The 12,013-nt window shown below is 38.4% G+C and overlaps 1 protein-coding gene across 4 annotated transcripts in view; it reads left to right on the top strand.

The window, feature by feature from the left end:
* Positions 1–12,013, top strand: part of PPP4R1 (protein phosphatase 4 regulatory subunit 1) — a 62,770-nt gene that overhangs the window by 29,888 nt on the left and 20,869 nt on the right. For all 4 annotated transcript variants that reach the window (XM_049620425.1, XM_049620424.1, XM_049620427.1 and 1 more), the window contains 2 exons: positions 3,991–4,118; positions 11,296–11,819. In XM_049620425.1, coding sequence (XP_049476382.1) covers positions 3,991–4,118; positions 11,296–11,819 — 652 coding nt within the window. The remainder of the gene's footprint in view (positions 1–3,990; positions 4,119–11,295; positions 11,820–12,013) is intronic.

Below are 12,013 nucleotides of genomic sequence, written 5' to 3'. Positions count from 1 at the left end.
AATAAGTAAACTACCGTATTACTTTTGTTTATTAAACTGGGCAGAACTTCGGTACAGATGTAAATCATGTTCATTCTATTGATATGTTGTGGTATATTGATTTTCAGATGTTAACTGACTTTTAGTAAGTCTTACCTGGTCATAGTGTAATAATTCTTGCTGTGTTGCTGGATTCAGTTTGCCACTATTTTGTTAGGGGTTTTCATAGTTTTGTAAAAGATAATGGTCTGTAGCTTCCTTGTGATGGCTTTTTGTTTGTTTTCTTTTGTTTGTTTTGTTAACACAGTAATGCCTCATAGAACAAGTTTAGGAAGTACTCCCTCCTCTTCTATGTTTTGGGAGAATTTTCGAAGAATTGGTGTTCTCTTTTAAATGTTGAGTAGAAATAAGTAATGCGATCTCAGTTTTAACTTTTCTTTGTGTGCGGTTTTTTTGTTTTGTTTTGATTTTGGGGTTTTTTTTTTTTACTACTCGCTTGTTACAGGGCTATTAAGTTTATTTTCACTTGTTAAAGAGTTACTCAGATGATTTCTTCTTGGGTCAGAGTTGATAGTTTGTCTAGGAATTCGTCTGTTTCACGTAAGTGCTCTAATTTGCTGGTATATGATCCATAGTACTTACTTCATAATCTTTGCATTTCTCTAACATTAGTAGTAATATCCCTTCTTTTTGACTCTAGTAATTTGAGTCCTGTCTCTTTGTTTCTGCTAAAGGTTTTTCTGTTTTCTTCAGCCTTTTACAACTTTGGCTTCACTGATTTTCTCTAAATTTCTGTCCTCTGTTTCATTAACTTCCACTCTAATCTTTATTCCCTCTCTTCTGCTTGCTTTTGCTCTTCTTTTTCCAGTGTCTTGAGGTAGAAGATTAAGTTACCAATTTGAGATCATTCTTTTTTCTTTGAATTACCATCCAGGGTAACTGGCTTTCAACCTGAAGAGCTTCCTTTCATATTTACCGTAATGTAAATATGGTAGCAGTAAATTCTCAATTTCTGTTCATTCGGGAATATCTTTATTTTGCCTTCGTTTTTGAAAGATAGCTTTGTTGGGTATAGGATTCTTGGCTAACGGGGTTTTTCTTTGAGCACGTTGAATGTGTTGTCCCCACTGCCTTCTGGTCTGTCTCTCCTGTTTTTGCCAGGAAATTAGTGTTTATTGGGGTTCCCTTGTAAATGATATGTCACTTTCCTTTTGCTGCTTTCAAGATTTTCTTCTTGCTTTTGACTCCTGGCATTTTTACTGCAATGTATTTATAGATCTCCATTGGTTCATCCTACTTTGTTGAGCTTCTTTGATGTGTATGTTACTGATTTTTAATAAATTTGGGATGTTTTAAGCCATCATTTCTCCAAATACTGTCTTTTCCGACTCTTCTGGTATGCCTATTGTACATATGTTGGTACACTTTATGTCCCACATTTTCTGAGATTCTGTTCATTTTTCCTCATTTTCTTCTTTCTGTTCTTCATCTTGCCTAATCTATAATGATGCACCTTGTGTTCACTAGTTCTTTTTTTCTACCAGTTAAGATCTATTTAAGTTTATGTGGTGTTTTTATTTCAGTTGTTGTACTTTTCAACTCTAGAATTTCCATCTGATTCTCTTCATGAACATGCATTTGATAGGACACTGTCCTCATACCTTGCTTTACTTCCTTAATCCTGCTTTCATTCTGTTCTGTCAATAATTTATAATGGTCACTTAGAAGTTTTTTTTCTAAGTCCAACATCTTACTGTTCCCACACATAATTTCTGTTCCCACACATAATTTCTGTTCCCTAACTTTTCCCCCAGTGTATGGATCATACTTTTTTGTTCCTTTTCATGCCTTTTATTTCTTTATTTTTGAAACTGGTCATTTTAGGTAACACAGCAAATTTGGGGACTGGTACCCCTCTCTGGGGCTTGTTATGATGACCTACTTATCTGCTTAGTGACCGGCAGGAATGCTTTAGTGGACTCTTATTCCCCCCCCCCCCCCCCAGGAGGCGCAGCCCTGGGCATGCCCACAGCCACCCTGGGATGACTGCATTTTGGTGGGAGTGGGAGTGGTGGCTGCCTCGGGGTGGGCAACCAGAGGTACTCTTGGCTCCTCTATCTTGGAGGAGGGGCCTCATAAACTGGGGCAGGGGCCGTATTCTGAGTATTCTCATGGCCCAGTGTTCTGAGCCAGATCCAAGGTAGAGCTTCCATTCTACCCATAGGCGTTGTTCAGAAGAAGGGAGCCCCTGCACCCATTGTACTTGTCCAGGACCTGGCCTCAGCATCAGGTAGCTGGGGCAGGAGGAGAAACCTCAAAATCCCTCTGGCTAGAAGCTAGAAGAGAGGGGGCCCAGTGTTGCTGGCTGCCACAGTTTGGAGTAGTGGTTTACCTCCCTGGTTTAAATACCACAGACTCTCAGGTTTTTTTTGTTTTTGTTTTCGTTTTTGTTTTTTTACTGAATATTTACAGATTTTTTTGAGTAGATATTCCTTGTTTTGTTGTTTGCCTGCCCCTAGGACTATGTCCTGGGGTGTTAAATTGTGGGTTTTTGGAGGTCTTTTTTTCCCCCCGATTTCAACCATTTCACTGGTCAGTGGCTCTCCTATGTTGTCACACCTGAAATAGATCTCAGGACCTTTCCATATTCAAATAGACTCTACATAAAGGGAAAGACTGTTAAGCCTTAGTACTATTTTAATGTTTTTTAAAAAATGTCTTACATGAGCTGGATAGAAAAGATTATATAGCTTATTTGAAGTTTTTATTTTGAAACTTTATTTTATCATTGTTTGCACATGCAGTATTTCCTGGTAATTTGGGAATGTGTTTATATTAAAATGAAGGATTCCTTAAATCTGTCATTTGAGGTATATGTAAATCCTAGGCCTATTTGGGACAAGCTCAGAGTTTTAACAGTATCCAGAATAGACTACACTCATGCAAAAATAGTCTTAAAAGTTACCTTTTATGTTTTTATGGAAGCAACATTTACCATATAAAGGGGAAAAAATCTGTAAGTTCACACATACGCTGCTTTTTGCTATCTTTTTTTTTCTTTTTTCTTTTTTTTAATGTTTTATTTATTTTTTGAGAGGGGGACAGATTGCAGGCTGGGGAGGGCAGAGAGAGAGAGGGAGACACAGAGTCCGAAGCAAGCTCTAGGCTCTGAGCTGTCAGCACAGAGCCCGATGCGGGGCTCAAACTCACAAACTGTGAGATCATGACCTGAGCTGAAGTCTGATGTTTAACTGACTGAGCCACCCAGGTGCCCCACATAATCCTCATTTTAAACCATGGAAAAAGTATTGGTATTGATATGCCTCAGGGGCAGGATCTTAGAGAAATTGGTTTGTGGTTTTTCTCCCCTCAGAGTGACCTCTGTCAGACTGTGTCCATCCTTCTGCTTCCTCTCATGAATCCTCTCTTCCCCCAATTTTTTTTTGTGATCTTGATTGCAAAAATAATACAGAAATACAATATAAGATAAATAAAATTCTATAACCTTTTTTCAGTTTTCCTACTTGAGACATTCATGGATAACAGTAGTATGTGTACCCAGTTTTTTGTGAAATAGTATTCTATTTCTGATTAAGTCTGTAGTTTTGGCACATCTGTCTTGTTTCCTTTTAGTGAGCAAATTACAGTCTTTCCTACCAGAAAACATGAAATGGATTATCACATTTTTTTACTTTATTGCCCTGTATTTTCTGTTTGGCAATCTTGGTTTCCTTGAGAACACTGCAGTACCTCCTTTAGTCCCATGCAAATGCTCTATGGGCTCTCATATTCATATTCTAACGATTGGAATATTCAAGCCAGATTTTAAAGTTGAAAGTAAAAAAACAGAATAGTTTATAAAGAATCTTAAATCCTAGCTGAAGAACGATTTATAGTTCTGAATCTGGGAGAGTTTTTTAGAATACCTTACTCCTGTCTTAACCATACTTCAGTATATGGCCAGTAGATTGTTAATAATCCCTTATTTTTACCTCCTCTTTTTCTTCCTAGGTTCGCCAAGCAGCTTTTCAGTCTTTGGGACCTTTCATATCTACTTTTGCTAATCCGTCTAGCTCAGGCCAGTATTTTAAAGAAGAAAGCAAAAGCTCAGAAGATACATCAGTAGAAGACAAAAATAGGTATGATTTCTTCAAACTTTACTTTCCAGCTTTATTGCCTGTGAACAGATTTTCATTTCCTCTGTTTCATAATAAATGTTCTTTTTGGAGCCTTTGCTACTTGTCTCGATTGTAAAAATGGGTAAATATTTTTGAAGAGCTGTATTGTAAATACATTTGTTAAATGCCTCTGGTGATTTGTGTCTTAAATGAGAAGATGAAGATGCATGTAGCAGTGAGCTTGACCCTGGCCGTGGAGAGAAGTGTAAATGAGAGATATGATAGCTTTTTAATCAGTAAGTTTATTTAACAGGTTAGTTACCTAGTAAGCCATCTGTTGACATTTAGAATAGACGGAGTAATGATTGTACAACCTAAAGAGTAGTTTTTTAAGGGATAGAACCTAATTTGGGAATATGTTTTAGTATATAGTCCATTTCTTACTATTATTTTTCCTTTCAGTCAGTTAATTTAATTGTGGATCTTGAACTCTGCAGAATGATGATTATCTCTCATGGAGGGGAAAAGCATTGTAATGATTAGCACCAAATTAATGTGCTTATTAACTAGAATATCAACTGTAAATGTAATAGGGCAGCTAAATTTTAAAATACAAAGGACAACTCTGATTTTTTATTTTTAAACCTTTTTTACATTAAGACATTCTGAGTTTTAGTTTTTAAAATTTATTATATACTTAGGGGAAAAAATTCAAGCCTAACTTGGTGCATGGGAAATATGCACTTCACAGGTGTGCACTTGAAATAATTTAGAACCTGGTTTTGAAACAGTCCCTACTATAATGCTTAAGTTGCCATAGTGTCTTGTCCCTCCCTTGTCATGATGCTAATGGACATTTTCTTCTGTAGGTCTTGATACTGTGATATTTGCTTTCTTGGTGTTTTGATTTGGCAGTTCTTCCTTTCTTCTCTGCTGCCTTGTTTTACCTTTTTGCCCGTTCTCCTACTGTCCTGCTGAATAGCCAAACAAACCTGAGGTACTGTTTTTTGTAAAGGAAGAAAATCACTCTAAACCTGTCTTCCTAGCGAGCAAATTCTGTCAGTTCTTTTGAAAAACAGCTGCTGCAAGGAGTTTGACAAAAATGATGATGGGGGCGGGGGGGGAAATGTTATCTGTTTTTCATTTTTAAAGTCAGTGTTCACTGCCTTGTTCACTACCTAATTGTACAAAGACTATTACATAAGTTTTATTTATTTTTAAATCTGGAGAGAGTTTAGTAAGTGAAAATACGAATTTACAGAGAATTGTATAGGTCAGGGGTCAGCAACCTTTTTCCCAAGGCTAAATAAATATTTTCAATGTCTGCCACGACCACTCAGCTCTGCCCTTGCAGCATGAAAGCAGCCATAGACCGTGCATAAATAGATGGGCGTGGCTGTGTTCCAGTAAAACTTTACTGACCAAAATAGTTGGTGTGACTGTCATGGCCAGTAGTTGTACTGACTGTTGGTGTAGAACATTATTGGAAGAGCTGTGTGAAGGTAGCTATCTTTTACCTGCAAACCTTAATTAATTCCTCTTCCATTGTAATGAAGCATGTCTTAATGTCAAGTCAGTACTATTTGTAGCATTGGGTTTTCACTATATTGTTAGACTTGATTGAATCGTGTTAACGGTATAGGGGAGGGAAGAGAATTTGCGGCTAAGGAGGGAGTTGTACTATAAAAGCTTTTGTGTAGTTTTACTTCCTGACTTCAAAAAAAGTAGTCCCCTGTATTACTCATGTCAGAACCATTAGTTTGTTTACCCTCTCTTAATTCTATACTGGCTTTGGTTTTAAGCTGTCGTAAAACTTGTTTTGTTATTTAGGATTGATTGGTTGATTATGCAGAAATTAATTGAGCACCTACTATGAACCAGCTCCTGTAGATAGAAATCAGGAACTTGGTTCCTGTTCTCAAGGTCCTCTCAGTTTTCCTGGAATTCAGGTCTTACAAAGTAAGCAAGTTTTTGACAGCCTGTTTCCACTACTATTTATTTATTATATAGTTTAATCTGATTCTGGAAACAATTCAATATCACTTAATACTTTGAAGCATTAGTGGATTTTAAACCTCTGACTTTATATACCAGATTTATCTTTCACTCATCCTAGATCAGGCTATTAATGCTTTGAAGGTATTAATAAAGGCTGCTTCCAGAAGCAGAGTTAAACGTTTAAATTTGCATTTTTAAATTATGTAAAATAAGCATTCTCTTCTTAGTCAAATCAAGTGTTATATTATTCTCTGAATACACTATGTCCTTTTGATTCTCCCTGCTTTCTGTTCGAGAGCTGTTCTGTTCCACCCATATCTCATGTAACAAAGTGAATGTCAGCATGCTTGCTGTCTCTGGACTCACTACCTCCACAAATCTTTTCCTGAGTTTTTGGGAAATTCAGAGCTTTTGCATCTTGGCTGACACTAGCAGTGGAATGAGAATTCTAATTTCTGATCCATAGCTTTTCAGTTGTGCATTTGCAGATATCACCTAGTAGACTACAAGTCCATCTGCTCTGGCAATCTAGTTTTTTATTTTCATGTAAAAGAACACTTTCACTGAGCCTACCACATGGTTGGCACATAATAAACCCTGAATGAATTGTAAGGAAATAATTTATTTAAAAAATGTATTTTAATGCTTATTGGTTTTTGAACGAGAGATAGCGTGAGTCAGGGAGGGGCAGAGAGAGGGACAGAGGATCCAAAGTGGGCTCTGTGCTGACAACAGCGAGCCCCGCAAGCCGTGAGATATGACCTGAGCCGAAGTCAGACGCTTAACCAACTGAGCCACCCAGGCGCTCTGGAAATAATTTAATCTCAGAAGCTTTACGTAGCTATGCCACTTATGCCAGTTTTTGTCACTTTAGCCCAGTGCCAGCTGCGTGAAAGTGAGATTGCTGTTGGTACAAATTTATTTCACTAATGCGAAAACTCCATTTATTTATTTCACAGTACTAGAAAGAGGTTTATGTTCTTTTCTTTCATGTCAGGATACAGAACTTCTTTAACCAGATGTCCCACAGGTCATTTTCTCCTTGAAATACAATGTACTTATTCTTGTAGACCTGGAGTCTCTAATAGGAAACTTAGGTAGATGCTAAAGGAAAATTAAGATTCTGTTACAGAAATTTCTGGCTTACCCTCTTGTGCTCTTATTACCTACATCTCTTAGGAGATAGGATAATTATCTCATTTTGCAGAATCAGAGGTCTCCCCAGGTTTCAAAACAACGTGTGCTTGTATGATAGCATTTGAAATCTGACAACTAAGAACATCAGAATTTTGGTATTTAGCAGCTTGATCTTGCATTGACTGTTAACCTAGCTCCAGGAAAATTCAGTGTTTAGATAATTTATATTTTTGACAGTTTGAAGCAACTGTTATCCATACATGTCATTCTTCCCAGAATTTAATCGTAGGAAGAATTTTTTTGTCTCTTTAAAACCATCCTAGGAGTTTTTTGTTTGTTTTGTTTTTTTAATGTTTATTTATTTTTGGGAGAGCACAAGCAGATGAGGGGCAGAGAGAGGGGGACAGAGGATCCAGAATGGGCCCTGTGCTGACAGGCTGACAGCAGCGAGCCCGATGTGGGGCTCAAACTCACGGACCGCGAGATCGTGACCGGAGCCGAAGTAGGGTGCTCAACCGACTGAGCAACCTCTGTACCCCCTTACTAGGAGTTTTAAATACAGACTAGTATGGTAACATCAGGCAAATAGAATGACTTGGCCATTCTTCTTCTTCATTTTGGCTAAGAATATTAAAATTTAATCTTTTTTATGTTTTTATTTTATTTTTAAGAGAGAGAGAATGTGAGTGGGGCCTGGGGGCAGAGAGAGGGAGACACAGAATCCAAAGCAGGCTCCAGGCTCTGAGCTGTCAGCACAGAGCCTGACATGGGGCTCGAACTCACGGACTGTGAGATCATGACCTGAGCTGAAGTCGGAAGCTCAACTGACTGAGCCACCCAGGCCCCCCTAAAATTTAATCTTAATGCCACGGTAAGAGTAGTAATCAAGGAACTTCAGGCCCGTGGAATAGTTTTACATCACTGAATGACTTTTTTTTTTTAAATGAGTTTATTTATTCATTTTTAAGTAGGCTCTATGCCCAACGTGGGGCTCAAATTCACAACCCCAAGATCAAGAGTTATATGCTGCACCAACTGAGACAGCCAGGTGCCCCTGAATGGGCTTTTAATTGTATTCTTTTTGTGTATTTTAAATGCAGGTGTTTTTAATTTATCAGATAACAGATGAAGTCTTACAAGTTTTAACCCCTTTAGTCCACACTCCCACCAAGCAATGTCTTGTTACTGTAATTATTAAAAATTTAATTTTCATATCAAAAAATAGCAAAAATAGCTTAGAGAATCCCATATACCTTCAGATCCTCCAAGTGGGAATATTTTACTATATTTGCTTCACTGTTTTTCTTGAGTTCTTTGAAAATGTTTTAGACATGATACTCTTTTTACCTCTCTTAAATATTTCAGCATGTGTTTACTCAAAATGCAGACATGACTACAAAACCACAGTCCAGTTACCAAAATTAAGAAGTTAACATCCATGCAGTAATCTAGAGACTCCATTCAAATTTCACCAATTATCCCATTAAAATTCTTTAAACAAAAGTAAAACGATGTCTTCCAGTAAGGAGCACATGATTGGAAAATACTCATGTAGAAGAAATTTATTTGGCATGGCAGCACTAGCTTCAGGAACAGTTTCGGGGAGGGAAGGAATCTTACAGGTTGTCTAAGCCAATCCCTTCTGCATGAATAAGGAGTAACTGGAATCCGAACCCAGGTTTATGGGGGTGCAGTGAGGGCACTGGGGACAAGGGCCGAGACCTCGGGGCCCAGCGCTCCCACAGGCGTAACAACTCTCCTATGTACCCTGACTGTAACCCTGTGTACCCTGACTGACTGTAGTCCTAAGAATAGAAGGGAAACACCAGAATTTAAATGCTGTCGTTGTGTGGTATGTTTTCAGATGACTTCTTACATATTTTTTTCTATGTTTTTGAAGTTTCTTTAAAATAATCACGTGTTTTTAAAAATACATATCTTGGAAAACAATGTGAACATTACTATGAGATAAAGCCCAACTGGGGGGAGTTGGTAATTTCTCGGTGGCTACTTACCTGGGATATTACACAGCTGTTAACGGCCCCTTCGGTTTGCTCGGTCCTGGTGAGCCCCTGTTTAGTATCTTTTACTGTGTCTGTTTAAAGGCACATGCTGTTTCAAGGGAGCACCTTTAATTTTTTTTCCTCACGTTCACCTTCAGATTGACCTGCACCACTCATCCTTACTTCCCTTTCATATTCCTTAGAAAGAGGTGGCTCTTTCCCCATTTAATTTGTGCACCTGTGTTCTTGAGCGCATGTTCTTTCTTCTCCAAAGATGATGCTTTCTCATCGGTTTTGCCAGTCTCCCATGTCTGCACTTGCTACATCTCTGCTCACCTCTCTCAGGCATCACGAGAAAAACGCCCCCGCTCTGTTACTCTGTGCCCATCGTGTTTTCATTGACCTTTCTCGCCTTGCACGCATCAAAGCCCCGCACACATCCTTCTGAGTTGGTGACCTCCAGATCTGTCCCCGGTGTCTGACCAGTTTCCCGTGGGCATCCCCACCTGGAACGCACCCTAGATAGCTCACATAGCCTGTCCAAACCAGAACCCCATTAGCTTTCTCATTAAACTGTTCTGGCATTTTCCACTTTCATTTGGTGCTACCAGGATCTGTTCTGTCACACTAGCCAGAAATTTGGCAGTTTCCAGATTCCTCCCTTTTGTTTTCTGTCCCCAGCATGGAACAAGTAAACATACCCTATTGGTCTTGTCATCATTTGAATGTGTTTACTTCTTCTCTAGCCCCAGCCTTGCCTTCATTCACAAAGTCCTCATTGCCTCTCACCGCCCTTCCCATTGTCCCTGCCTTCTATCTCACCTCCACCCCATTTCCTACACCACTTCCAGAATGTTCTCTCAAAAATAACGCATGTAAAATGCAGTTTTCCTAATTCCTACATTATCCCCTGTAGCCCATAGGATCCATTCCATAGGTGTTTGGCAGGGCACATGGTGGTGCTGGTGAAGTTTTTCACCCTGGTCACCTGTCATTCCCTTCTCTTAGCTGTAAGAAACTCCGGGTGGCTTTCTGAGTATATAATACTCTGTCACTCCTGCTTTTGCATATGCTTTTTCTTTCTTGAGTGCGTTTTCTTCCCCTTAGCCTCATAAACATTTACTGGTTCTTCCAAACACCACTCCTGTCATCTCCTCTAAGCCTTTGAATTTCAGCTCCATTCACAGTGCTCACCACTCTGTGTGGCAGGTACTTGGCTTGCATGTTTGTTTCTCCTGTCTGCCTCCAATTGTAATCACCCTGACAAGGCCTGCATCTCATTCCCATGTGGATCCTCAGCGCTGGCTTCATTTCCTGGCTCCTAGTAGGTGCTCAATATGTGTTTGTTAAATTTAATTGAATCAGATAAAATATAAGGGATAAACATTCAAACTTACTATAGCGCTTTAGTTTAGACAATGGATGGTAATAATCAGTGGACTCGAATTTAGGAGCTTGTACCATCTGTCCTTATCAATTAAGTCGTGACTCTATTTTGAAAAAAAATCTTTGGGAGTAGAGCTGGAAAGAGTGGAAGAAATTTAAAAACCTTTATTTACACTTAAGTGAATTTTAACATTTTGTCAGATAGGATCTTTTCTAACACTATTATAGAGGTTTTTTCCTTTTTTATGTAAACAAGTAAGTTTTATTTCTCAGCTTTTCAATGTCATTGGAGCAGTGGCAATACCATAATCCTCAGAATCAGATCATTTTTTAAATGCATTGTAGGAATTTATCTTCCTACAGTTTTTCTTTAGTTTATTGAAATTAGCATGGCATTTAAGAATCCTGGGATTCTACAGTGTTATCTTTTCCAACTCTTGTAATACTTTAATATCTAGACTTATGCTTAACAGATATTTACATCTCTGAACACAGAACAACTGATGGAAAAAGAAGCATTACCAGTACATAAACTATACAGTTTGTGTGGATAATCTTTTTAATTTTTAATATTTAACTTGTTTAAATACTTTATGTAGTATCTTTCATTGAGTTTTTTCCAGTAATTATTTTTATACTTTCATTTCTTTTTTCCCCAACTGAAACAATAAAAGGATCAGAGATCAAGAAGTCCCAGAGGATGTACAAATCAGGCCAGAGGATGTTTCTTCAGATCCCAGTATTAGTAATTCCAGTGTCAAACTGGAAAACATGGTGGAAGAACATGCTGAAACATCTAGGAAATCTCCAGGTGAAATAAGTGTTCCAATGGACAGCTCTTTACTTTGTACTTTGTCCTCAGAATCTCATCAGGAAGCAGCTAGTAATGAGAATGATAAAAAGCCCGCTAACTACAAATCTACATTACGGCCAGAGGGTGGCACCAGCTCACCAGATTCAGCTCTCTTAGATCAGGAATTGTACAACTCCTTCCATTTCTGGAGGACTCCTCTTCCTGAAATAGATCTAGATATAGAGCTTGAGCAGGGCTCTGGGAATATACTCAGCCCAGAGAGACCAGAAGAAACACCTGAAGTCACCATACCAGGTTCTTCAAATATCACTATGGCCACCAGAAAGGAACTTGAAGAAATGATAGAAAATCTAGAGCCGCATATTGATGATCCAGACGTTAAAGGTATGGAAGAGTCCATCAAGTTCTTTACCCTAAAGCTGATATAAACTATCATTTGGTGACCCTTTTTCCTAGAAAAATTGCCTTTTAAGAATTTGTTTTCACCATCGTCATGTGTTCTTGTCTTGGTAAATACGCTTAATCTGATTATTTCGTAAATTTCACTTAGATAAGCTCATCCCTGTGTTTCTGATGGT

This window comes from Panthera uncia, assembly GCF_023721935.1.
Source record: "Panthera uncia isolate 11264 chromosome D3 unlocalized genomic scaffold, Puncia_PCG_1.0 HiC_scaffold_8, whole genome shotgun sequence".
NCBI lineage: Eukaryota > Metazoa > Chordata > Mammalia > Carnivora > Felidae > Panthera > Panthera uncia.
Note: the sequence above shows the minus strand (reverse complement) of the source record. Positions and strands in the feature narration are given on the sequence as shown.